General features: G+C 37.2%; 4 protein-coding genes across 8 annotated transcripts; 2 read left to right on the forward strand and 2 right to left on the reverse strand.

The window, feature by feature from the left end:
* The first annotated feature begins 529 nt into the window (after nucleotides 1–529).
* LOC109852257 (2-aminoadipate transaminase-like) lies at nucleotides 530–4,142 on the forward strand. Of its 4 annotated transcripts, none has more exons than XM_020423252.1 (8): nucleotides 530–592; nucleotides 1,490–1,695; nucleotides 1,976–2,252; nucleotides 2,403–2,564; nucleotides 2,675–2,927; nucleotides 3,024–3,138; nucleotides 3,228–3,333; nucleotides 3,465–4,094. In XM_020423252.1, exons 2-8 carry the CDS (start codon nucleotides 1,534–1,536, stop codon nucleotides 3,689–3,691), a joined length of 1,302 nt encoding a protein of 433 aa, XP_020278841.1. In that variant the 5' UTR covers nucleotides 530–592; nucleotides 1,490–1,533; the 3' UTR covers nucleotides 3,692–4,094. The 4 variants fall into 4 exon arrangements, with proteins under 4 accessions (XP_020278841.1, XP_020278838.1, XP_020278840.1 ...); XM_020423249.1 differs by having other exon boundaries at nucleotides 537–737; nucleotides 3,465–4,142; XM_020423251.1 differs by lacking the exon at nucleotides 530–592 and adding an exon at nucleotides 645–805.
* A 59-nt stretch (nucleotides 4,143–4,201) lies between these two features.
* Nucleotides 4,202–5,697, reverse strand: LOC109852258 (ribosome-recycling factor, mitochondrial). The gene is made up of 2 exons (XM_020423254.1): nucleotides 4,681–5,697; nucleotides 4,202–4,521 (listed from the first exon to the last, which is right to left on the reverse strand). Exons 1-2 carry the CDS (start codon nucleotides 5,316–5,318, stop codon nucleotides 4,278–4,280), a joined length of 882 nt encoding a protein of 293 aa, XP_020278843.1. The 5' UTR covers nucleotides 5,319–5,697; the 3' UTR covers nucleotides 4,202–4,277.
* Nucleotides 5,698–5,863: 166 nt separating this feature from the next.
* Nucleotides 5,864–8,589, forward strand: LOC109852240 (RISC-loading complex subunit TARBP2-like). 2 transcript variants are annotated; one of them, XM_020423213.1, is made up of 3 exons: nucleotides 5,864–6,069; nucleotides 6,440–6,876; nucleotides 7,043–8,589. In XM_020423213.1, the coding sequence occupies exons 2-3, from the start codon at nucleotides 6,532–6,534 to the stop codon at nucleotides 7,712–7,714; spliced, it is 1,017 nt and encodes a 338-aa protein (XP_020278802.1). In that variant the 5' UTR covers nucleotides 5,864–6,069; nucleotides 6,440–6,531; the 3' UTR covers nucleotides 7,715–8,589. The 2 variants fall into 2 exon arrangements, with proteins under 2 accessions (XP_020278802.1, XP_020278803.1); XM_020423214.1 differs by lacking the exon at nucleotides 5,864–6,069 and adding an exon at nucleotides 6,093–6,354.
* On the reverse strand, nucleotides 8,582–27,765 carry LOC109852239 (dynein heavy chain 5, axonemal). The gene is made up of 34 exons (XM_020423212.1): nucleotides 27,353–27,765; nucleotides 25,600–25,833; nucleotides 25,371–25,525; nucleotides 25,004–25,227; nucleotides 24,631–24,908; nucleotides 24,374–24,547; nucleotides 24,026–24,255; nucleotides 23,763–23,962; nucleotides 23,436–23,659; nucleotides 23,162–23,337; nucleotides 22,892–23,074; nucleotides 22,382–22,780; nucleotides 22,042–22,289; nucleotides 21,660–21,911; nucleotides 21,326–21,489; nucleotides 21,001–21,261; nucleotides 20,692–20,920; nucleotides 19,938–20,611; nucleotides 19,071–19,876; nucleotides 18,728–18,935; nucleotides 18,237–18,623; nucleotides 17,963–18,135; nucleotides 17,509–17,875; nucleotides 17,180–17,374; nucleotides 16,981–17,119; nucleotides 16,623–16,899; nucleotides 16,102–16,543; nucleotides 14,680–16,046; nucleotides 10,993–14,570; nucleotides 10,683–10,909; nucleotides 10,280–10,591; nucleotides 9,622–10,073; nucleotides 9,164–9,458; nucleotides 8,582–8,981 (listed from the first exon to the last, which is right to left on the reverse strand). Exons 1-34 carry the CDS (start codon nucleotides 27,377–27,379, stop codon nucleotides 8,595–8,597), a joined length of 13,944 nt encoding a protein of 4,647 aa, XP_020278801.1. The 5' UTR covers nucleotides 27,380–27,765; the 3' UTR covers nucleotides 8,582–8,594.
* Between the last annotated feature and the right edge of the window lie 229 nt (nucleotides 27,766–27,994).

Consider the following 27,994-nt stretch of genomic DNA (forward strand, 5'->3'; position numbering starts at 1 on the left):
ATATTAAATTATCTTTATATTATGTATATTTTTGTTTTTGTAAGTAATTAATTGTTTGTAATTAGTTGTATTGCTTTTTTAATAATGTGCAATATTTTTTCGTTATATGGATTCTGGTAAGGTTGTTGGCAGTTTTCCTTACTCAAGCAACAAATGTTGGTATCCAATGAGATTTCTGCCTAATAAATAACTTTTTTTAACGCAATTTTGTTTATTTGTAAAGTGATTTTACCTATATTCTTTTTCTTTATTTTTATACACTGTATATTATTGTATATTTTATCTTTGTAATATAATAAGATAATAGTAATAAATTCAATTGTATTAGTAATAACTAACTTTATGTAAATATATATTTTGTATTATAAACGTGTGTCACCTTTATATTTACATTTTTTTAAAAATTTTTAAATGAAATAATCGGTTCCAGTGACAGTACCCCATATTACTTGTTTTAGATACTTTTGTGACGTTATAAACGCCGCGCATGCGCGTACAGCCTCTCCAATATCGGAACACTGACACTAACTCGCGTGGTGTTGAATCTCGTGTCCTCGTGATTCGATCAGTCGATCACGAACAATCGTACAACTTGAGTCTGCGTTGATATTTTTAGTGCGAGATTTCCGCGTCGGAGCCCGTCATTTCCTCAATGTGGTTGATAAAACGCGTCGCACGTCGGTTTGTTTCTCAATTGAGGACGCGAAAGCTTTATCAAAACCAATTCAATAATTTACGTAAGAAAAGTTCAGTGCATTTACAGAAGTAACAGTGCGCACACATCAGAAAAAGATACTTAACAATTGTGGGGTATTGTATTACACAGCGTCTTAGAATTTTTTTTTTTTCTACGTTGCAAAGCAAATTTATAGACAAATCGAAGAGTTGTCTCATATATATATTGTAAAATGCACGTCACCTCTTACTTATAGACTGTCATCTTTCTTGACTATAGACAGAACGTGTTATCTGTAAAGTTAGTTATCTTTACTCAAACTGAGTGAAGTTACTTAAAACCGTATTTTAACACAATAGTTTTACACATATTTGAGTTTATAATAAAAAAATAAATCTTATATTAAAAGTATAATTAAATTGCACTTACGAAAACATCTTACGTATATAATAAAAAATGTTGACATGAAGCTCTTGTTATTAGAAAAAAAAACTATACACAACACATCTAATGTTATCATTGTACATGTATCACTCTAAGAATTTTGAATATACATTTATCTTATGTATTTTAATAATCTACATACCAATACACAGTGTCTGTCGGTTTAAGGTTTTGTGATTATAAAAAAAAATCGTAAAACTGCGTCGTGAAATATTTGTAAATAATTTGTGTGAAGTTTTTTTTTTTTTTTTTAACAAATATCGATTGCGAATCTTACAATAATACAGGAATATTTTATTGTTAAACATTTCTAAGAAAAGCATGTAATGCAATAATTTACAATAGAAATTATTATTTTTGGAATCTCAGACGCGACAAGGTACTCGATTTTCGTGTCATCCCGAGCAGACGACATGAATAACGTAAACGATTCATACCTGAGACACTTGTTTGACGGCGATCCGGTGTTCAATGTCTATAATCATGAAGCCACGAACTTGTCAGTCGGTGCACCTGGCCCTGATCTACTGAAAAACTGCACCGAAATGTTGACCAAGTCTACGCGACATAGATTAGTAAGATTAATTATTTACAGTATTCGCGATTTCATCGAATCAATCAATTATGCCGCTTAATATACAATGGAATTTTTGTCTCTCTGCGTAATACGGTATCTTTGAGAACGCGTGTTATTATCTTCAATGAGTGTCGAAGATAAAATACATGGATACATGTATTTAAGAAGACATTATTTAAGAGTTTACTTTATAAAGGGGAAAAAACAAAAGCCCTGAAAAATTTTTATCGACACTTTGCAATGTCATTCACGCTAAATGAAACTTAATATTGCTTTAGGAGGAGGAAGAAAAAGAAGGAAAATATTATCTCTTTCAATATGGTATTACGGCTGGTTTGTGGGAATGTCGCGATGAATTAGCTAAATTTTTGAGCAGACGATACGGTAACGCTGTAAAGAGAGAGCATCTGATACTGACGTGCGGAGCTTCGCACGGTCTGCAATTATTGTTGAATACCATACTCTCACCGAACGGTGTTATATTTGTAGAAGAAGTTACTTACATGATCGCACTCGATGCTTTTAAGCAATTTCCGCTGATGAAAGTGGTTACAGGTGCTCAACAAATTTTTATCAGTAATCAATTCGTAATCAATTTTCTATCTCGTAATCAATTTTTTTCAACATATTTTTAAAAATAATAAAGAATACTTTTTTTTTATCTGATCTTACGCGCCAAATAAAAACGATCTCTTATTGTTATAGTGCCAATGAAGGATGACGTAGTAGATTTAGACGCGTTCGAAAAAATAGTGGCTGAAGAAAAGGCAAAAGGCAACTTTCTTGTGAACAATCAGAAAATATTCTGGGCAATGTTCTATACCATACCGATTTTTCATAATCCAACTGGAATGACATTATCACCTGGTGATTCAAACATGATATATGACAGATCTCCTTACGTAGCTGCAATCGTACGCCAGTATTATTCTTCCTATCATAAGAACGCAAATCACTTCAGTTTTATTTCTTGGCAGATCAGTGCAAACGTTTGGTGGAAATTGCGCGAAACAATTCCATAGTGGTGGCCTGCGACGACGTGTACAATCTGCTTTATTACGGGCAAGGATTGCCGCCATTGCGCTTATTTTCTTATGACAATCCGGAAGATCCGAACTACAAAGGAGGAAACATTGTGTCGAACTGTTCCTTCTCTAAAATCCTTTCGCCAGCAATTCGCTTTGGATGGATCGAAGGCGGATCGCGTATTGTCAATACGATAAAGACATCGTGAGTCGTGACAAAAAAATCTCATCGCTTTGCAAAAACTACTTGTACGTAAAATTAACAAAACTTTTCTATTTAATTGAATATGCGTTTTTATAGAGGCGTAATGTGCAGCGGTGGCGCAGTCAACCATTACGTTTCTGGACTAATTGCAAGCATGCTTCACGAAAATATTGAGGATGAGTACCTTGACAAGATTATAAAGATATACAGGGTGCGTTTATCAGTTTTAAAAAAAAGTATATATCGTTATATCAAAAACAAATTGCTTTGTGAAAGATGATTTTAATGACTTGATATCAGGAACGATTAGATACGCTATGCGCAACTTTGGATCGATTTTTGCCGAGCTGTTGTTCATATCGACGACCAGGAGGCGGTTACTTCGTTTGGCTTCATCTCCCTTCAGGTATAACGAGTTCTCTTCTTTTTTATGTAAAAATAATGATTTAGGGTATAGTATACGCGCGTAGAAATTTTATAATTCTAAAATTTTTAAATTGTGATTCTATTTATTATAAACATTTTTAATTTTTGCAGATGTGGATGGCACCAAGTTCGTCTCGTGGTGTCAGAAGGAATACAAAGTATCGGCAATACCAGGAGTTCGATTTTCATATACAGGGGAAGCAAAGAATTTTTTACGTCTGAGCATAGGTTTCCATACGAAAGAAGTTTTAGAGACTGCAGCACAAACCTTGTGCAAGGCACTTTTAGTATATATTAGACAAAAACTTGATAAAACCGATAGTAATAATTCTTATTGAAGTTTGGAGTGTTTTCTTAAATTTCTCTACGATAGAAGCAAAAGATAAATTTTTATTTTAGTTGATAAAAATTCCAAACTTCAACATAATAATTCGAAAACACATTGACTTGACTTTTAAAACACATAACTTTGGCTTTTAACTGAGTGACTGAAAAAAAGAGAACATTGGTATGTGCATGTTTCCTGTTCTCTCTTTTATGTATACTGATTTTAATATTATTTAATTTAAATATATAATGATGATTAGAAAATATATACATATATAACTCGAAGAAAAGTATAGTGCATGCAATGAAAAGTATATTCAGTAAACATATACGTAAGACATTAAAAAAAAGTATTTTATGGCATATACATTTTATATATATTTTATATGACTTGCAAATTTAATGTTTTAAATTGTATAAGTTTGTTATGCATCATAATAGTATTAAATATTGAAAGAGGAGCAAACATATAAACATAAGTGTACAATAAGTGTACAATTGATTTATTGTACAATTAAATGGTTTTGTACATTATCTGCAATTTATATGTAAATATTCCAAATAAAAATTTATATAAATTGTTACAACAAAACGATTTTAGTCAGAATCACCTAACAATTCTTTTGTTTTAGTTTCTAACATTTCTTCAGCCATGCCCATATATTGATGACTAAGAGCATCTATGTAAGTCTCTATCCTAAATATCAAATCCTTAGCTAGGTTTGGCTTGCTTTTTAACGTCTTAATTTCTTTGTTGCGTACATCCCTGATGTTGTTGCAGCATTTCACATAAAAACTTTTTGCATTCTTAGATAAAGTTTCTCTGTATTCCTTAGTTACTCTGTTGATGTAGAAATGTAAATAGTTTTATTTACGCCAAGAACAACTACAGATGTTAGATTACATAAAAATAAAGTTGTGTTCTTTTATAAGAGAAATAGATTTAAACATTTTCTAATATTTCTTACTTTTACTACAGCACATATTCTAAAAAACTTACTTTGGAATAGGAACGTAAAGTGTAGTCCCTTCTTGTTGTGGATTTAAATTCATCTGATTTTTTTGAAGACTCTTCAGAATATCAGGAATAGCTTGTGGAAAAGTGGACACATTCAAAACTATTATTTTGGGCTTACGACTGATTTGTGCAAGTTCTTGCAACATATAATCTTTACCCTCAAACTTCACAGTTAACTCTTCAATGGCACCTATACTGGATCTTAATGACAAATGTTTGATGAAGTCATTTTTCAAGATATCAATTGTTTTCTCAAATTGAGCAGTTAGCTTATCAACATCAAGAACTTGACTCATTTCATTATAGTCAATGTGGATTGGTTTTTGTTTCTTTTTGTCTTTGCCACGATCTTTGCCTTTAGCTAATACACAGGTCATAGAAAATTCTCTCATGTTATCTGCTTTGACATAATTGTGTGGCGAGAAATATGATATATTACTGTGCTGCATATTTTGTAGACATCCTTGCTGATTCTTCAAACATGTTCCTTTAGAGGTAGAAAAATAAACACAGTTTCTAACCGGTCTTAATGCAGAGATCATTGCATATCTTTGCTGAGTATTAGCAAAGGAACGTATGACTATTGTATTTCCCATTTTCAATGTGGTTAGACAAAGCATTAGAAGAAGATTGTGTAGTACTTGTATTAAAATATTGATATTATAGTACACACATCACTCTTATTATATTAAAATATATAAAATATATGTTAGAATATCCTATATTTTTCCGTTGTTTTTTATAACAATATTATCTTTAATCACTTGCGTGGATAAATTTGTAACTATTTGATACACATCACATCATATTTCACGTACTGCGTTGAAGGTTAGGATGTTGAACGTTTGTTTACCTCAATAAATATGCAACATTTAGTTGTATATAACTAAAATATCGTTATTTATATTTTTGTTACTAATTTTCGATCTAATTCTGATTGAAATTAATAATCTAGCCTATCGATTGTTAACTGACATATTAATGTGAATATTGATACTTTAAATAAAATTCAGAATTACCGCCAAATGCCGGATACACTTCAAGGGCTGCGTTCCGTTTCACGCATATGCGCGCATTTATCTATACTATACGTAACGTGTACTATAGATACACGCGCGCATATGCGTGAAACGGAACGCAGCCAAGATAATGTCCAAGCGGCGTTACAAACGATCTGTAAGTCTCGTTTTATCTTCGTCTTTATTTCATAAAGAGTAAAGACAAATGATCTAAAAACGCTTCAAAGCATTTGTAGCATCTGACTTGAATTTTATTTTATATTTTCTCTTCGCGAAATATTTGCGCAGCACTTTTCATTGAGCCGCTATAACTACATGATAGTAAGGTTATATTGGCTTCAACAAAAGTAAGGTAAAGTATGTTGTACTTAACAATTTCTAAAATTGGATTTATATTATTTAACTCCGATTGAAAGTGCAATACAATGTAAAAGTACAGAATTGATTACCAATATGGTATATTGATTTCTACTTTTCTGTTGCTCTATTGCCATTATTGTTGCATTTCAGATGTTTTGAGCTACAAATATATAATGCTACAAATTGATGTTATGAGCTAATAAACAAATTATAATGTATATTGTGATATAAATAAATAATCAAAAAATCTAAAACATATTTGAGACAATAACTACTTGTAACTACTTTTTGTCTTGTTTTTTTATTTGTAAGATATTGTGAGATAAATAGAACTGTGATTGTTTTTCATTATGTGATTTCAGAATCTCTGTATATTGAGAAGAAGCATCAATGTTTAATACATTGTAATTATTGAAAGTAAAACAAAGCATCTCCATATATCTACTTTGATAATATGAATAAAACACCTGTTTCCATTCTCCAAGAAATGATGGTGAAGCAGGGTATGACACCTGATTATGAATTGATATATGATGGAGGAGGGAGTCATGTAAATACCTTTACATATCAAGTTACATGTGATGGTCTCAAAGCTACTGGCACAGGTCGTTGTAAAAAAGATGCTAAACACGAGGCTGCTAAAGCTATGTTAACAGAAATTGCTGCACATAGGAACTATCCACAATTGCCACCTGCCAGTAACCCAATAGATTCTCCTTCCAGATCACCTTTTCGCTCAATACCAGTAGCTCCAAAACAATCCAATGCTCCATTTGTTAATGCCATAGGTGAATTACAGGTAATTTTTCTTATGATAATATATAGAATAAATCTGTATATATATTTACAGATTAGATTTCTTTAGTATTTTAGAAATTTAAGTTTTTTTGTTTCTTAAAAAGAATAAGAGCTGTGTTGATTGACATTCCGATAAGCATAATTGATTTTTGTACATTTTTTTTAAGGATCTATGTGCAGAAAATAACCTACAGGAGCCACAATATCTTCTTATTCGAGATCTTGGCCCACCACATGCCAGAATTTTCACCATTCGATGTATAGTATCTAATTTTACAGAAGATGGAACTTCGACTACCAAAAAATTAGCAAAACACGATGCTGCCAAAAAAATGGTTGAAAGAATAAAAGGACTTATAATACAAAATGGCTTAAATGAAGATGAAGATGAAACATGTACAGTCTCATCTACAGAAACAGACTCAGTTAATAATGCAAAAGAGTATTATCGTGCCTTAACCAAAACAACAAGAAAGATTAATCTTGGCATTAGATTATCAGAATATCATGTAAAATGGGGAGATTCTTTAGAATCTGCTCAGCGCAATAAAATATTAGAACAATTAAGTAATATTATTGTTGAGGAGGATTTCTCAGATGATATTACTATAGAAGTAATAAAAGAAACACTATCAAAATTAGAAACAATACTTTCCGAAGTCAATGTAATAATTAATATGAAAGATCTCGCGGCGGATAATAATTATTTTATGAAAACAATAGAACTCAACACTTGTCCTATTCTTACTCAAATTGGTATCGGAAAAAGTAGTACAGAAGCTACTTGGAAAGCATTATGTCTAATGATAAATTCTGTCAAGTTGATCTTGTCTCAATAGAGAACAAGTGTTTTAGAGATTTATTCAATAAAGAGAATAAATCTCTTTAAAAACAATACGGGAATATAAACTACTATAAATGAACAAACTAATAGAAATATTTCTGACGTTTATGTTATTATTAACAATTAGTGGTTGAATAAAAACCAAACGGTTTAAAGAATCGGTTTAATTTCACATTAGATACTTATGGTTTTATAGTTTTACGTAAGATATTTTATACGGACAAAAAAGATGTTTAAGTTGAGTCTTAAGTTTTTGAATATTTTCAGTCTGGTCAATTTTTAGTTCGTACTTCTGAGTATACATTTGTACAAAAACTTTTCAAGGATTTTTTTGTGATTTATATTTTCAAGTTTATTTTTATAAAATTCGATATTTTTCTACTATTCTATTAGAATATATCTAGAAAATTTACAATTTAGTTGATTTTTCTTAATATATAATTTTAATATATATTTTATATAAGTTGATGTTTATTTTGAAAGACTGTTAATTCGTGATGTGTAAAATAATATGAATTGATTTTACACTTACAACGTCTAGTATACATAGATAATAAACAAATGATATAAGATTGATGATATGTAAGTCGATAAATTTGAAAAAACGTATAGCAAATAGACAAATTTCTTGAACATATTTCTATATGTTATTTCTATTTTGTTTATAAGTCAAGTTATGGCACGTCACGTTTTCTTGTATTGATGCGTAATGAGATTTTGGGACGAGATGTCTGATGCATTCTAATGTAAGTATTTATGATATTATATTTATAACATAATATGTACAAGCAATGCTTTTGTACATAAAAAACTTACATCAATAATTGCTACTGTCTGTATGCATATTCAATAAAATGTTTGTACATTTTATATCTTTATTTGATATCGCACAACAGAGCTACACCTCGAAGTGTCCAATGACGAGGATTATAATCCGTCTCAAAATCGATAGAACCCACATATTTTGCGTCCGTTCTTTGAGGTTTTCTATATATAGGACATTCGTACAATTTGGGATCTTTGCCAGCGGTTGTGTTTATCGCGAAAATATAAATAACTGGCATTTGTTCGTACAAAACTTTCGGTCTGCTCTCAATAAGCTTCCCCGATTTTCGATCGAGCGACGCACCTTCCAAAAACAAGCCATGAACGTAGACTCCTTCTTGCGGCTGATTTTTAATATCCTCCTTGTTGTAACGAGTAATTACGTTTTGCAAAACCACAGAGTCTAAAGCCCATCCTTTATGTGCTCGAGTTACTTCCTAAAGTTAAATCATATAAACTTGAAAATAATTTACATATATATGCATATATGTATATATGTACGTAACACATATACAATGTATATACGTATAATATTAATATTACAGTTTGTAAATATGTGAATAAAAAACAGCTATAAGATGACAATTAAAAAAAATTTTTTTCTGGACTCAATTCTCACCTGTCTCATTGCCGTTAAAAATCCCTGTGGGTTAAAAAATCCCGTCATCCAAAATACTTTCGGACGACCATGACAGCACCATTGTCTAAACTGATAATCTCTCTCCAAGAGTTCCGTATACCAGAAACCTAACGTCGCCGATTCCCAAGATATTTTTAACCACTTTTCGGGAATACGCGCGTCATACATCGCATCTAATGATTTTCGCAGACCTTGACTCATCACGATAGTACCCTCAATAGCTAATTTCAAATCCGTCAAAGTACCTCGTACCTCTTTAATAACTCTCGAAATGCTATAAAAAAATAGTTATAAAAAAAAACTGATTTATTTTATAGTTTATTCCATATTTTCTGTAATATTTACATGTTTAACTATTTGCTCCACAAGTGTATCTAATTGAGACATTATTTTCATAAGTGTGATAAAAAAAAAAATCGAGAAAACAAATACTTTACCGATCTATTTCTTGTCTCAGAAAAATATTCATTGGCATCAACGGTCCCATTCTTTGAAGTGCCTCTTTTACCTCAAAGGAATTATATTGTTTAGGTAATTTCGAGAGCATGTCGTCGGCTAATTTGTACACGACATTCTCTCTGGTTTCACCTCCCTGTGCGCCACCCTCTTTCGGTTGCACACTGAGAATAGTATCAAGTATTCCCTTTGCCGTGTTGATCTGATACGTGATATCGGCATTTGGATGTAATCCAAACACTTCCGGCGTATCGGTAGCCGGTAGACTGTCAATGTAATCTATATATCCCTGAAGATTTCTCGTTTGAGGAACTTTGTATCCGCGAAAAAATTCGAAGCCCGGTCGCAAGAGCACGTCACAAAACCAGACGTGTGTAAACGTTGTTAACAACCGTTTGTCAAAGTCGTCTGTAACTCGACCTCCGTATTGAACCTGTAGAGATAATTGCATTGTATCTGTACGTAATAAAAACCGTAATGTCATATATTATACAATTTGTGTTTCGTATTTACCAAAAATACAAAAAAGTGAACGAGAAAAATAAAAGACTTCCCCGAGCATTGCAAGACATTGCAGTGTCATTACACAGTTTGTTTACTAAAAAAATGAAAGAGCAAAGAACGAGAGAAATAAGAGACCTCTCCGAGCATGTAGCAGACAGTCGGCCAGGAAACCCCCTTTTTAGGATCCATATCGTCAAGGTGATTTTGTATAAATTGAACCGACGCTGCAAAGTCAGCCTGATTGAACTCGTAAGGTATGTTCCAGCCGAGCGGGCCGAATTTTCTTCTTTCCTGCACTACGGTGTGTAAAAACGCAACAGCGTATAACAGGGGTGGCCACTGCGATTGAGTACTGTAATCCAACGCGTCCTGAGTCGTAGCTTGATAAGTTCTCTTCAAGCTAGCTCTTATGCCCTGAGGTGGTTCGTTTGTGAATTTTATTGCTATCTGAAACACACATTTCCTCGAATTTGTAAAATGTGTAATTTGCAAAAATTGATGTGCGCTCTTACGTATTTGAAAATTGCAAAAGTGCAACCTGCAGTAAGCCGATGGGAAACTGAGCGTGCACTTCGGTTGTCATCCAGAGTCTGAACACTTCGTGAACAGTTTCGGTTTCGACAAGAGCGTCCATCACTTCCGTGCAAAAAGGTAACGATAGATGAATATTCTGCAAGAGAACCCAACCGCCCGTGCTCATAGCTTCGTTGATCATTCTCCGAGCGTGAAACTCTTGACCTTGTCCCATAGATACCGAATTTAATGCTACGAGAAATATTAAAACTAAGAATTACAGAGAGAAACGTGCATTGATAAAGATCTTCCAAAACCAAAAATTAATTACGTACAGATCGTTTTCTGTTTAGCAAGAGCTGTAATCTGAGGACTCGGGTCGGATCCTATAGATAACAAACATATAAGTGGCGACCTAGGCTCGGATTCCAGCCACGTTGCTTCCAAGTCCAATATTTTGGCCTCGCCGTATTCTTTGCCCAATGATTCGGCGATGTACTTTCTTGCCTGGGACAGCGTTCTGTCCGGACTCCACGATCTGATGAGCAGTAATTTGCGAAACACATCGAGACTCTTTTGATATCCGCAAGGTAAGTCTTCCTCCTCCGGTTTCTCCTTCTCGTACCATACTCTCCATTCCTTTTCGCTAAACTCGATTTTCGTCAAAATATCCGAGAACACCTCCAGTTTGCTTATCTCGACTAAATTCAGCCACGTTATATCAAGTATCCACTTAAACGGTTTTGGCGTCACCGCGTTGAGATCCAAGGACGCGCCGCCCTTTATGAAGGCGTTGAATTCTGCGTGAGAAATCACATCTTTGTGACAGTCTATCTTCATGGCTAGCATCAGCGTAAATAGAGATTTGTGTCTCTCGTAGAGACTTCTCAGAGTGAACGCCCACACTTCGTACGTGAGATGTCGCAGAATTATGTTTATTCGCTCGGAAGTAATGGGACTCTTTGTAGATTTTGTGATCGAGTTGTCGAAGATTGTCAGAAATTGTCTCAACGAATTTTGATACATCACGTTAACGTTGCTCAATTCAACGATCAGGAAATATAAGATGGATCCTCTTGCCGCGACTGCGCGAAATTCCTCGCGTGCCAGAGTAATCTTCTTCTCGGTAAGTGCTGACACTTGCAGCTTTTCATTCACCGATTCGGCTGTGGTCTTGGTTTCTTGAAGAACGGTTATTAACGCTTCATCGTCGACCAAAGAGCCCTCCGAAGACGTGAGTCTGTGTAACAGTGTACTTTCGAGATCTTTCATCGAACGCTGATTGGTCATGACCGATTCGAATAAAGCGACTCTCTCCGCTTCAAGATCGGCTTTTTCCATAAGTATCACTCGACCCAACAGCTGATCTTCCAGACCTAACATTGTCACGGTAAAGTCGATAATCGATGTCTTTGCGGATATTTCCGGGCTGTACGCTGGGTTTGGCAACTTCGTGGTAATGTACAACATAAATCCCGGCATCACGTCGCACTCCTTATCCCCGACTATGACCTTCTCGATGGAGCCTGATTTAATGAAATTCTTCTCGAGTACGTTGTCCAGTACGGGATCGAGCTCTTCCGCGACGTCCTCGATCAGCAACGGTCTACCCAGTGAAAGACTGTCCTCAAGATGAGTCCGAAAGTATTTATGATTCAGCGAAGTGATCTGCAACTCGTTGGTGCTCTCTTTATTCTTGATCCACATCTTACCTTGATTCTGAGGATCCACAAGAAGTGGATAGGACGAAGATTTGGTGACGATAAGCGCATTCTGCACGGACAACTCGTCGTTCGGCAATCCCTGCAGCGTCCATTCCGACGTTGTTGCGGAATCGACGAGCATATTTGTTATATTTAGATTCTTAGTGAAAGGTATAGACTTGATGGTCAGTATGTTCATCCACGCGGTTACTAAACTTGCGCGAAACTGTTGATTGTAAGGTCCGCAATATGATAAGAATCCAGTTCCCAACAGCACATCTCCCACTAAACGTCCTAGTTGAATCTTAAAATCTCCGCTTTGCTCGGTCCACCGTATCTTCTCGCCGCCTAATCCGTTTATCAGAGCGGTAGCTGCCGTCATCTTTCTCAGGCACACGTTCGCGGCTTCCGTTAATCTTTGCTTCTCCGTTACGGCGTTATCGTATTGCTCTTTAACTGCCTGCAGAGCCATCTCTCTCTCGGATAACTCTCTCTCAGCGTTCGCCAGATCTTCCATGGCGAGCTTCAATCGTGCTTCCTGCAGTGCCAAATTGGCTTTCAACGGAAGTACTTCCTTGTTGACGGAGTGAAAAAATGCCATGGCCTTGGTCCACGATAATAAACCAGCCACGTCGCCGCAAACTCGCCTAGCTGTTTCCATGTTGTAATCCTCCATTTTGAAGTAAGGCTGTAGTAACTCGATTATTTCGTTATTGATTATATCTTTTGGATAATTTTGCAATTGCAATAAGAACGTCGTACTAGCCATGAGTTTCAAAGACTCCGCCCATGAAGGTTTAGGACAAGGGGCGGCAGTATCGGGCACAACAGACCCGATTTTACGTTGAAACAGAATCAACACACAGTCCATGATTCTCATTATGAGATGAGGTGGTCTACCTAATTTTCTCACTGTTGCTATGTGAGCAGGTTTGATGGTGTTTAAAGCAGCCTCCGCTTCTTCTAATGCCGGTTTTGCAGCTTCCAGCTTTTGCTCGGCCAACGCTTTTTCATCAGCTATGCAAGCTACCAGTTGCTCCGCTTTTTCCTTCACTTTTTGCACTTGATTCTTGAAAGCTTCAGCTTGCATAGCTCTTTCTGTTACCTCCAAGAGTACTGTCTCGGCTTTCTCGGATGCTTGAACTAGTTCTTTCTCCATTACGGCCAAGTCTTTCTTGAGAATCTCAACTGATATGGACGCCTCTTCAAGTTTTGCTAAACCAGTATCCATTCTCTTGGCTCCTTCGCCGAGCTCGTGTTGCTTAGATCGATAGATATTTTTGTATCCACCGATAAAATTCAAATACGACTTCGGAGTCACGTGAGTAGCGCGTCGAAATCTTTGGAAGTATTCGACAGACGTTTCCGAAACAATATCCTGTATGGAACCGAGCGCGTTTACCAGTTCAGCTTTTACGTCGCTAGTACAGGCGATTTCAAAATCATGAAGAAAATGTTTCGCAACCAAAATCAAAGCGTCCTTGGGCCACGGTTGAAACCAGTCTATAGTGCAGCCCGAAATGAGCGCCGGGAAACGCTGCGCGCGATTCCGAAACTTCTCACCTACGGGAGAAAAGCAGAAAACAACGTGCAGATTCTGACAAGTTCTTTGAAGAAAGAAATCCATCACCAGTTCGTTATTAAGAGTTTTTTTTGGATTTTCTCGTCTCAAGATAGGTGTTAATTCTGAAATAATCTCCGCTTGCTCGTCACGCGTGAATAAGTTGCTGATAACTCCAGAGCTTAGAATATTGTTCAGATATTCAAGAAATCCTTCCTCCTTGATATCCAAATCGGTGAATATAAACGTTGTGCCTTTTCCCTGAGCGCCACAGGTACGATATAAAAATTTGAGATCTTCTAAGAAATTTGCTACGTTATAGGATCTTGTCAAAGTGATTTGGAACGTTTTGTAACCGGCAATAAAGGAGGACAGCTTTGTAAGACTCTGTTTGCCAGATCCGCCGACACCTACTAACATCACGTTGCCCTTCGGGTGTCTTATAACTCTAGATATTTTTACTAAATGCAACATGGCGTCAGGGAAAAATACTAGATCCATTCCAGCACCTCTTTGCATTTCGTTGAATTGCGCTAGAAACATATCTAATCTCTCTTGCAACACTTGAGGATTGTAAACAGGTTCATACACCTTGGGAAGTTCCACATCCGCGTCTTCACCTTCCTCACCGGTTGGTTCTGGAGCATCTCTGTAATTAAATTAACGCGATAGTAATGTAGCAAAAAATATTCCATTTATATTCAATTTATAATGTTGCTTTATTATTTTTGGTGTTTTATTATTATATTACTATGCACCTCATAAAATCGACAAATGCAGGATCCTTATCCAGCATGTTCACGTACTTCTCTCCTAAAATATCACCTACGACACGAATTACTTCTTCATCAAACCAATTTTTGTCGCTTTGTAGCGTGAATCTGTCACTGAACACCCGCGTACATTCGTGCTTCCAAAGTAGCATCAATACGCTATCCTTGTCAATGACCGTCGACAATGTACCGACCATTCCTTGCCAGATTCTTGAGAGATCTCGAAGACTGAAGACATAATGAAACTTCGCAGGAGTCGGTAGCAGCTTTATGCGGGTTTTTTCCCAGAGTATTCTGGTCAGAGGAACCATTTTCTTAACAAGTTGACGTATATCTTGCGAGAATCCTCTCTTGACATTGTAGTGACCTTCGCCTAAGACACTGAAAATTCGGTCGATCGACGCGTTGTCAGGTAGCGTGCAATTGAATATACAAAATTGACGTTTGAGTCTTGAAGGAATGTCGTTCCTTCCACCGCCAGGCTGACACATGGCCGCTAGAAATGTTACGTCGACAATGGAAGTGAAGTCACCGGGTTTTTCCAGAGAATAAAATCCCTTCATGTCCATAGTTTGGCGAACAATTTCGTTGGTCACTTGATCGCCCCACTCATTGATCTGCGGCAGATTTACATCGTCGATAAAAATCAACATCTTTTTGCCGCCTGGCGGTCCAAATGTATTTCCCAGGCGCTTCTCCACGTAACTCTCGATGGTTTTCTGAAACTGATACGGACTGGTCGCTGAGCTGAAATTGAAGGAACGACTCAAAGTTGTGTCTGGATTCGCCTTTTTCATATACGACTTCATCATAACAGTTTTGGCGGATCCCTGCTCGCCTATGAGCAACACAGCTTTATCCTGACGACCAATCAAATCGATCAGATGTTGAATTCTCACGTTATCGGGTATAGGCACCAAAACATTGCTGTAATCGGGCGTCGAATATTCAGGGTAGACGTAATTGGTTACCATGCTTGTCCACGTGTCCCACTCGCCTTTGTCATTGACAAAAAAATCAAACACTGTAGCGTCTAAATATTTCTCGGAAGTCGGAAGGTCCAAGGTATCGAAGTTTTCTCGCAGATACTTGTCGTACTTTTGTCTGTCAGCTGTTTCCAGCAACGCTCCTATGCCCCACACTAACGCAAACACGTAAAGACGTTTCAAATATTCTGCCGTTAAGGGATGAGGTTTGTCGTTTTCTGCGTCTTCATCCGCGTTTTCTTCGGTTTCTTCCACTGATGTTTCGGCGGGTATCAGGCCTTCAAGCAGGCAAAGCATTTGTCTCACTATATTGCATTGCAAGACGTCGATAGCGAGCACTAATGTCTGGGTGCTCCATGAATAGATCTGAAATTTGTTTGGATTAATGTTTATAATTTATTAACAGAAAATAAATATTTACCTGTGCGAAAGAGTCTGCGAACATCTGTTCAAGCACTTCTTGTTCCAACGACGATCGCGATTTCAGCCAAGCGGTAACAACAGGATTCCAATCTAATCCTGAGGAACTCATGTACACCATGCCGTTTCGCGAAACAGTCGCGGGACTTGCATTATCAATATTGTGCGGTTCAAAAATAATTTTGCACGTAGGCGCCATTGACAATCTATCACCATTGGCTAAAGTCAACGTTTTATTATCATCCAGTACGGAATTCAAATTCTCTATCCAAATGCTATCAACGGGACCGTCGAGCACCAGCCACACGTGCTCGTTTTTCTTCAGTTTCAACGTTTTGCGCCACAAAGCTGAGAAAATTCCGTCCGTCCAATCGTTGGTAGCTACATCCAGACGACCGAACATCTGAGCGGCTGTTATACTTTTGGGATTCATTCTCATTTCCCTGCAAAACAGTTTTATGATTTTTCATGTAACGTGCAAACGTTCTATTTGTACGCTCGTTTGTACACAAATTGCTATACCTGTGAGAATTGCCACATTGCGTCAATGCTTTCATCAAGATGTGTATGCAAGTACTCTTGCCAGCACCGGTCGGACCCAATGTCATGATGCCGTGCCTTACCCGTTGCGTCTCGTAAAGCTGTATTAATTTCAGTACCCACGGCGCATGATAAACTAGTCCGGCTTGCTCGACCTGTTCGCTGATAGCCGTTTCCAATTCGGGATATGATGTCTTCTCCAGAGCCTGGTTGGGAAACAAATCAGCCACGAGAGATATGAAAAGTGGCTCGTCTTCGTCTGTGGAAAAATAAAACACATTTTAGTATATTTTAGATAATTAATATGCGTGTTTTATCTTTAAATTGAATTTTATTAAACCTATTAGTTTCGAAAGATTCATGTCGCGTAGAACACGCATGACGATTGTACTCTCTGAATCTTTAGAATTGACTCTCTTGGCTGCTCCCAGAGTTCTTAATACGGATAATATATTTCGCAAACCGAAATCGTAGTGCACCTAGAATCAAACAAAAATTGTTATAACACATTTTTCTTTTCTTAACGTTATTAACAATACCTGTTTGGTTAATTGTTCTTCGCATAATTTGTAGAGAGTATAAAATTTGCGAGCGAGAGTAATGTTCTCCAGAAATCCGCAACTAGCTAACTTTACACGTATGATGATCTGTCGATCAGGCACCATCATAGCCACCGTGCGAAACTGTATCTTCAAGTTCTCCGGCAGTTCTTTCCTTCCCGCATAACCAGGATTCTATAATTTATACAAATTAATTAGAATTCTGATGCAAAAAAATTTTTTTATTTTTTAGGTATTGTTAAAAAACAAAATTGTTATATTTCATTTATTTTTTTTTTTTTTAATTTTCTAATCTCCTGTAAAATTACCATAGTTATAAAAATTCCAAGCTCCGGACACATCTCGATTTGATCCCCGTCGGTGAAGACAAATTGTTTCTTTTTTTCTTTCTTCGCGGCGAGCACTACAGCAACTTGCTGAGCCGCAACAGACAGAACGGGCAGTTCGATTCTGTTGAATTCGTCGAAACAACCCCACGAACCACTTTGCGCCAATCCTTTGTAGATGCGACCCAATCCCCGATAATCCATTTGATCGGAGCAGTTGAACACTACAACATACTTTGCCAAAGTTTTTCCCATATCTTTTACGGTTTCAGTTTTTCCGGTTCCTGCGGGGCCGCAAGGAGATCCTCCCATTGACATTGACAGGGCTTGAGCTAAAGTGATGTAACATCTATAAAATTTCAAAATTAGTTTTCAAACATACATACAAATTAAAATAAAATTAAAAAATAACAATAAACATTTTTTCACAATTTACCTGTCGGTTAGTGGCGTAATAACCAGTCGCTCGGTACATCCCAAGTATTCATTTTGATAAGTAAACTGAACATCTGTGATTAATATGGACGTTTTGTCCAGATCTTCCTTGAAATAAAATCTGCATTGCTTCAACCATTCGAAGTCATTCACGGATCGCACATTTAGACGGCACTAAATAAAAAATAAACGTAAGTGCAACACAAGTTTAATTTGTAATCTGTCGGCAATTATATTTAAATCTTTTTATAAAAATTTAGTTGAGCACCCCGTACCAATATATCGAAGATGTCACGTTGATGCACATGTATGGTGATAAGCGTTTCGAACTTGATTCGTTCTATCTTAGTAAGATCTCTCGTAGTCTGATCGATCAAAGTGTTCAAAAGATCGAGAAACTTGTTGTTCGTTTCGATCATGATTTTTTTATCCGCGCGAGCTTGAGCCAAGGCCACCTCGCCATCTCGCGTCCAAATCATTTGTATGCCCAACAGTCCTATCTGAGCGGGCATCTTGTCGAGAAAGTTCAACAGATTGAAATTCGCGTCGTTAATGCTGCTGTAGCACTGACGAATGATGGAATGCAAAGAAAGCTGCGATGTTTGAAGCAATTGCATCAACCACGTTTCCACGGAACCCTCCGCTCTTACTGCTTTCTCAAGCTAAAGAAAACGTTTCGAAGTTTGTTCACAATATTATTATTATTTTTTTACTAGAATAAATAAAAAATAAAAAAAAAGCATATCGCTTAAATATTCATACTTGCCTGTATAGTCTCACCTTCTGACGAGACAATAGCCGTCATTTTATTATATTCGATATCGTGAAACTTTACGTAGCGTGTATTGTCGAAAATAGAAAGCAGATGATTTTGTATAGTGTGAGAATCGGATGCTTGGCCGAGTATCTCCAACAGCGCGGGATCGGAAACAAAGAAAAATCTTGGGAACATCATGCGCTTCTTTTCCAAATAGCTAAAACATTACAATCAGAAATTTTATGCGTAAAATTAGCAAAAAAAGTCTTTAAATTTCTCAATATCTATTATAATAAAATTTATTTTAATTTCAAATATAATACGTGTTTATTCTTTTATTAAACATATTTACCCGCTCAGAGACTTTTGACACAACTCCAGTTGCTCCTGCAAATGCGGCAGAAGCTGCTTCAGCAAGTCGTCTCCTACGCAGCAGGGCACAACTCCTGGCGTTTCGTGAGCACGTTGCATGATCTTCTGCCAGCTCTTGTCGATCTTGCTGAATCTCTTGGCCTCTTTCGGCAATTGTTTCGCGATATCGCCACCCACAAAAACCGCCTCGAGATAGACCCACATATTCTGCACGAGCAACCATCTCTCGAGAATCTCGTTCGTGTTGGACAGATCCGAAAGCCATTGTTGTATCTGCTTTCTGAAAGGAGCGTTATATCGATTCGACATTAGCGAGCCGAGAACCATCAGGCTGTCTTCCAGCTGACTGATAGTTTCCGCGGTCGTGTCTCCTCTCAACAACAATTCGCCCCTGTTGTTGAACGTCATGAAGGTGAGCTCGTGGGACGACCACTCGTTAACCACCGTTCTCAGTTTAGCCTCGATGTCCTTTTCCTTCATCGCCGATATACAGATATCCTCGATGTCTTCTTTGTTCTTCAGAAGCGGCGCTTCAAGTATGTTCTTCAAACAAAAACCTTCGCTCTCCAGATCAAAAGAGTATCCCGTGACTTCCACGATTCTCTGCCAATGACGCGGTTTCATAGCCTTGTTCGCCATCAGCTCGAGAAGAGGACACATGTCGTTGAAGTCGTCGATCGTCTTCTTCAGCGCGAAGAACGCCGGCCATTCCTTCAAACCCTTCGGCAACTTGCGACAACGGTTTTGAAATTCCATCAGTTCGTTGTTTATCTCTTCGATATTAACCTGAAATTTATAATCTTGCTCGCACGTTGCGCAAAACAAAAACTACTATTTTTATTCATACCTCGCCCCACGGAATATCATAATAGCTGCTGACTCTGTCAATGACATCGTTGTACAGTTTGTACAACTTTTGTAGTAAGTTCAGCTCCTTTCTGATCTGTGAAAGTTCCGGATAATCCGTGATGGGTAAACCGAAAAGTTCCTCACCGCTCTGATAGGTTTGCAGCTTTCGCCACATACCGTCGAATCTGTTTTGGAACAATATTTGTCTGTCCGAAGCTTCGCGCGGACTCAAACCAGGCTGCATAGGTCCGGACGACCTGTACTCTTCGCAGTACATCTCGTTGTCGATGCGGAATCTCTCGAGATTGTTTCTCAGATCGTTCTCGAACTGCGGTTGCAGATTCAACAACAACACGTGACTCTCTTGCGCTCGGGCCAGTAATTTCTGCCAGGTGTCTCTCAAGTTATCGACCTGTTCCAGACATTCCTGGTCCACGGGCACCTCGTATCTGGTAACTATGTTGAAAGCTTCCTCGATCGGATCTATCTTCAGCTCCATGTCGACTTCCTGCTCGCGGATCTTCTTCAGGGTGTCCATAATGAGACGTACGTCGTCCAGATCGCGAATCTGATGATCCAGCTTGCGGTCCATTTCGTTTATCAGCGCGTAAACGTATTCCATTTCGCGACGGTATTTTTTCTTCATTGCTTGGCCGATCTTGTGCGTGCAACCTGCAAATAAAATTTTTAAATATTTGTTATTAATATTTTTGAGAAATCGATAACTATCGTTAATCTTGTTACACTTTTACCTTTGATTTCCGTATAAAGACCATACTTCAATTTCTCTGTCGATACAGCAATTGACGTGCCAAATATAATCATGTCCGGTTCGATGGCCAATCGATCTTCGAGTTCGCTGTGTTTGCGGAGAGTGGATTCGAATTCCGACAGAGAGATCTGAAGCAACTCTCGCACATTGCGATCGTTTTTCCACAGAAATTTATACGGTTTCCAACGATCGAGAAATTCTGTCAAATCCTAATAAGTTCGACGTAGAAATCCAATATCTTGTTAATACATTTTTTATATTTTAGGTCTCATGACCTGATTTATCTTACCTGTCGTAATTCTAGTATGCAAGTGCTCAGCATGCCCAAAAGTTTAATAATTTCTTTGTTGTCCATAACCATGGCGTAGAAATTTTTTTCTTGAACCGGAAATACAGGTCTCTCCTCTGAGAGAATTTTGTAAAGCCTTCGTCTTCTTGTTTTCGAGTCTTCCGGTTCTTCCTGCTTCTGTTTCGTGACATTGGTGTGGGTTCGCAATACAACTTCCGCCAGATTTTGTTTCGACGAATAGGACAGACTTTTCCACATATTCTAATGAGAAAATCACATGTACATATTTGTTGTTAATATAACATTGACACGAAGTGTTATTTACCTTGTTGCTTCTTGAATTCCATTGTGCCACTCCCTTAGCAACGTCAGTAATAATTTTTCCAACTGACGTAAGTGCTTCCTGAACGTCGTCCAGGCTTGGCTTGACCGTTACCGCCGGAATCATGAGCGTTGCGTGTAATAAAAACACTGGGTTCGGAGTGGCCTCTAAAATTCATTTCGAAATTATAAAAATTTCATTATTTTTCAAAATCGAATTAAATTTAATTTCTAACAGCCGTGAGATCTCAAGTTTTTTTTCTCGAGATGTGCTTAAACGTTTTTACTCTTATGTCTGTTCATGGTAATATGTCGAGATTTATTTGCGATGTCTTTACCCGAATCAAGTTCTCGAATAAATCGTCTTCTGATTACATCCAGAGATACTCTAGTAACTTTTGTTAACACGTCCACGATCTTCCTGGAATAATATCTTCTCATCTCGGATACCGCGTTTCGAACCATTTCCTGCATGTCTTTGGGTAAAGTGCCGGGCGTCGTAAGTAATTGATGAGGGTCGTCGAAGTAATTCCACACCACGGACCAGTCTTGTTGAACAGTTTGCTCCGTCGTTTCCTCTCCTTCTGCTTCTTTATTTCCGAATGAGACAACAATTATTTTCGCATTTTTAACGATTTGAAAACTTGTTTTCTCACCAAAAAATTATAATTAAAATTTAAAGTAAAATTAAGTAATAAATCTCAATGATTGTGACGTTACTTTCACTGGCAAGAAAATCGAACTGGTGGGAGGCGGTGCTTTTGAAGCTATCAGTGGCCTTCCTAACGAGCTGCAATACTTCTTCCACCGCTTCCTCGACCATCGTGCTCTTACGATGCAGATCTATCGCTGCCGTTCTACATATTTCACCGTTTTTCTCCACGAATTCCTCTATCGTCCACGGCTGATCGGATTCGGGAAGAGCGTGTAAAGTTACTTTCTGCATACTCGCCAACACTTGCAATATTCTAGCGAGACAAATCACTTTATTGTTACTATATTTTGTAAACAAAATTTTACGTGCATAAATTTTGTACGTTTTGTTTTTTTTTTAACGTACCTGTTGTCGTACACATCGTGAACTCTCGTGATAAGTATGTCGAACGTTTTAATTTGTTCTTTTGTATTTTGACAAAACTCTTTCCAATTTGGTTTAGTCCACGTCAGTGTTGTCAAACCGGGTTCCAATAAACATGCGACACAAACCAGGTGTGGCAACAATAGCGGACGAACCTCCAGTTTCACGCGCTTGGCGGTAGAAACGAACTCTTCGATCATAAGTTGTAGAGAGTCTGTGATCAGCGTGAAATAATCTCTCTTCGCTAGTATTGTTAATGCAACGATTGGAATTTCCAAATTTATTTTTGCCAAACAATCGGCTTCACGAAACAAGAGAACAACTCGGTTTTCCAGGTTGACCTTAACTTTCGCGGTCTTTTCGTCAACTATCAGCAACGGTCTGTTATGTGTAAAGTCATGTTTTTAAACAAAATAAAAATAATTGTTTTTTGTCAAAAAAAAAAAAAAAACTGGAAAAAGTTTGAATAATTTTGTTATCTTGATATCTAACTGCTTCAAACAATCCTCGATGACCCATGAATTTTGATGCGTCCAGATCTCGGCAATGTCAGTTTGATACTGTTTCATAATAACGATGGCGTGATTGTATCTTTTAATTAAATCGGCAGTTAGTGGCAACGTCTTTAAAACAGGATGGTTCGATACAGACGCCGTCAATTCATCCAGATGTACTCTAGTGAAGGTTTCAAAGAATTCAGCATCTCTGCGAACTACAATTATTTGTACAAATAAAAATAAATAATTAAATTATTTTGCTTACTTCAACGAATTCGCCCAAGTCAATCGTCCAGCTATAGGTGGCATGTGTCTCGGCAATGGCGGATCGTCTCTTTGTCGTTTAAACAATTTTAGTATTCGATCTATTTCCCTATCGCAATATTTCACTACAATGTTGTATTTTTCTTCCAATTTTGTGAGCGGTATCTTTTCACTAACCTTATATACAAAAAATATAAAGTAAGTCTCACTAGGCATGGAGAAAAAAATAATTAAACGTTTGAAAAATATTTTGTATCAAATTTGGTAAAACTGACCTTCTCGAATCTTGTTAGAAACCGTATACCCTGTGGTGTTTCCCAAACATCAGCGTAATTCTTCTCAATGATCTCGCCAATATTCTCTTTCAATACATTTGTCTTTGTCATGAAGTCATCGTAGTCGGTATCAAAATCGGTATTTCTTGGATCCAAGTAATCATAAGATTTGCTGGTTGCAATCTTCTTGCTTTCTTCAAAAGTTTTTATAGCTTCGTCTAATGCTATAAAATTTAACACACGTTCAAGATGACGAAATAAAATTGAACAATTAAAGTAATTAAATAAAATTGGAAGAGAAAGTAAACTATAATGAATATTTTATACCTTCACCAAGAAGCAGTCCTTCCATTCGTCTTTCGAAGAGAGTTCGATAATCCTGTATAAGATCGAACATGGTGAGAATTTTGCGAATTCGAGCACAAAACGCGTCAAATCGACCGAACACGTGAGTTTCTGAGAAGGAGAATTCTTGTTCCGTAACTGCTGGCGAACACCGAACTAGTCTGTATGTTTCTCTGTAGGCTCTTGAATAAAAATTAAATTTAGAAATTATGTATTTTTATAAATTTTTAAATTAAGAAGTTTACTTGTTCAAACGTAGACAATGTTTCAATCTCGATCGAATGGCCACTCGATCTTGGCCCCAAATCGTTTCCCGGCCTCTTTTCGTGACGTAATCCCGACAGGCGACAATCATCTGATTTGTGATCTTAATCATTAACGAACTAGTTCTTTCCGAAGTGTTGTAATATTTCGAGACGCTGTATATCAATCGAACAGTTTGCAATAACGATACGAGAGAATCTCGCATTTTTACCTAAAACAATTGAAAGGTTTTAACTTAAAATTGTCTTAAATAGATCTGTTTGTTCAGTTTATTTTTTCTATTTGTTTTTGTTTGGAAAACAACTACTACGTAAAGATTTTGTAATTACGGGATCGTCAAGGTAAAGACAATGACAACATTTTTCTAGCGCTTGAATGAACTTTGCGTTATCTTTCGCTTCGTTGTAGCAGTAAGTCACTTCATCTTCTACGTCGACCCAGTCTTTGATCAACTTCGAACGTGCGACTTGCAGGCATAGAAGTGACATGGTGACTTCGTGATCCTACGGAATTAATCAGATTTATGTGAACAAATAAAAATAACTTTTTTGTACATTCTTTTTGCAATAAGAAATTTTTTCAAAACCTGCAAACGATTGACCAGTTGGCTAAATTGGGCGCCTCGCCGTTTCCAATATTCGAGTTCTTGCTGCGGTCCGGAAGTGTCGTTCTCTCTTTTAACTTGTTTGCTCTCCGCCATAAAATCTTTGAGTTTCTTTATCCAGTATCTCACTCTTTCCTCAACTTGTTCCACGGCGTTTTGCTTCGCCACAAAGGTTTTCGCCTCTTCGAAGTTGTGCACTTCCATCATCATCGGTTCGCCGTCGCTGAATATTGTTCCTTCGAGCGCCACCTTTTCGCAAACTTTATGAACATAAATTTCAATAAATATCAAAACATATGTACGAAGTTTTGCGTTCAATTACAGATACTTCTAACAGTTTCGTAATTTCAAGCACCTTTAAGAGCGCTGCAAAAGGACCTCAAACCCGGCAACAGAAGAGTTTTAATCATCGGGCAGTCCTCTTCACCTTCCGAGCCGGGATGTGCTAACGCATCCATAAATACTTGCTCCACTATTCGTTGAATGGAAGGTATTATACCTACCTTCATCGTATCTATCACACCTGTGTAAAGGTCTTTTTGGAATCCTTCCTCTGGCAATTGCTTAGAAACGCTGATTCTTCATAAAGTATTCAAAAGATTTATTGTAATATATTTAGCATTCAATATATTGTTTTGAAGTATATACCATGAGATATATGTTGAATAAAATGAAGAATAAACCAACATAGATTGGTTTAAAAGTGTAATTCCGAAACTTACCTGAACATGTAAATACAAATTCCTGTGCAAGGCACTTGCCAGCCATCAGTCAGAAACAACTTCTTTTTCGGCGGTTCTTTCGGTTCCTTTTGCTCCTTTACTTTCGACGCTGTTGCGTTCGGAACTGATCTGGACGGTACAGCTTTCGGCTGCACCTTTAGTAAAAAAAAAGTTGCGCTACTTCATATTTCCGCTTCTATTTATCAAATTTCGAATTTCACTTCCGTACCGTTTCAATCGGAAGTTCAGGCTCCTCGACTTCTTGATAATACCAGACAAGAGTTGACCTCATATGCGGCACGAACAGTTGATTAATCTCATCCAACATGTCACCCTCGAAAACGTGGTCCATGACTTCGTGACGTGACAGCTGCGTCGCATCCATCAAGAGCTGGAAGGCGAACTCCAACCGCGGGTCCATCTCTCCCCGCCTCGCTTTTCTCTCGCATTCTTCCCGCCGTTTCTATAAAAAAATATGTATATAATGTAATTATATTCGAATATTAAAAACAACACATAAATATGTAGAATTTATAAATTTATTTTTCTTCAAATATTCCGAATTTTTTGTACAAAACAGGCAGAGATATCGAGACAGTGTTTGTCTTCAAGAATAGACCTGAAGAACATCTTCAGGACCTTCCACATCGCTACCGCTCTCGGAGATGTCCGATTTCTGTTTGATGATCTGAGGTCCTTGTACAAACATGATGGGAATACAGACACGAAAAACGACACGTGGCTGAGTTGAAAGCTCACTGAGCAGAAGATTGCAAGTTGCAGTAGAAGCTACCCTCAAACTCGACGAATTTCCACGTACGAAGTGGTGTAAGGGGCTTACAGTGCCATGATTTCGTGTCTGGCACCGCCCTTCCACGCATCCTTCGTGTCGTGTAGGAATTTCCGCGCGATATTTTACTGCTGATAGTTCACCACTACTACGTCGCGAACGTTTGAGCTTCGGAAGCAGCGAAAACTTCCAGCAGTACTTCCAACACAAGCGAAGCGTTATTGTCTCGAAACCACAATGTGAACGTGAGTTGTATTACAATTAATGTTAAGTTTTCCAACAACTTTTTAAAATATCCTAAATATTTAAGATTAAAAAATATATATAGATAAGTACTAGATAATTTTTTAAGTTTTTTAACTTTGTCTAAAACATTTTATATTTTTAATAAAAATTTTTTGCTTTTTTTATATATTACATTTAATACATATATATATTTTGTTTTTGATTAAACAATTTTTTATTTATTAAATAACGTTAAAGGTATTGACTAAAATACATGATAGAATTAAGATAAAACGTGTAGATATATTCTCGGGAAACATTTCACAATTTAGCAATAACAAATGCGACACATATTAAGAGATTATCATCTCTGATAATCAAGTCGTGCGAGCACGCGACGTGCTGCAAACGTAAATCGTAAAATTCGAATACAACATTGCATTCGGATACAACACGTGACATCATAAAATAAGCAATATGTTTTGCTGTATATGTATATATATAACATCGCGATACGAACTAACACACGCAAGTGTTTTCCATGCATCCGCAGAGGGCAAAGTGTTGTTCGCGTGCGAACACGTTGCACTTTGTTAACCAGCTTCGCCACGTGCAAGGCGATCTAACAGATAAAGTTGCAAAATTAGAAATTCTTCCAAAGAAAGTTGGGACATAAATCTACTACTTTTTTTAAAATCTGACAGGTTCTTCCGCAAACTTGCGGAAGGGCGCGTGTTTCGTTCGGATTTCGCGATTTCAACAATTTCGAAAACGCGGAAACATATTGCGTGGCATTTCACGCTATGTATTCGTGATGCCAAATAATTGAGATGAATCGGTGGTTCTGGTACCAACGGGAACCAGGCATATTGTACAACATATCGGCCGAACAAATCGATAACACTTGTCGAAGGCATTCTCGTATGCAAATACGTATCTAAAGCTATTAGTAATAGATTCCGCTTACTCTGGCTTCCTCGTTGGTTTCCGTCATGCTGGTTTCCGAGATCTCCTTTAATGAGACACCGCGAAACGATCCACGTTCTTATGCAGTCCGTGGCGTAATGCGACATTAACTGCGTTATCCCGTCTCCCTAGCTGTTACTCATTCTCTTTCTTTCTATTCAACTGTTTCTCCTCTCTCTCTCTCACAGCGTTCGCTTGAAAAAAATTGCTAAAGTTAAATGAAATGTCTTTAAAAATAGAGTTTGAGACTCTGATGTTAACTATGCGATGATAGTTTTATATTACAAGTGAAAAAAAATATACAGGGTCGCAATAATACGTCACCTAGAAAAGATCCGATCTTACTCGATGATAAGACGCAACTGCGAAACAATGTGGTCAATTATTGATTAAACGATTGTGGATGTAATAGTCTGAAATGAATATAATAACTCTCCTTGCGCTTTGTTACAATCAGTCGCGTAAAAACAAACGTATACGCGAAAGTTAATATACATTAAATTAGAACAACAAAAGTTCCACCAAATTGGTGGAATTTTTTTTCCGTCCAACATGTCTCTGCTTACGTGCGAATTATCTCAGTTATTCTAAAAAACAGATGCATCATCAAGCTCTATATTGACTTAACACTTATATCTATTGA

The sequence above is a fragment of the Pseudomyrmex gracilis genome, unplaced genomic scaffold (assembly GCF_002006095.1).
Source record: "Pseudomyrmex gracilis isolate BER0280 unplaced genomic scaffold, ASM200609v1 scaffold_26, whole genome shotgun sequence".
NCBI lineage: Eukaryota > Metazoa > Arthropoda > Insecta > Hymenoptera > Formicidae > Pseudomyrmex > Pseudomyrmex gracilis.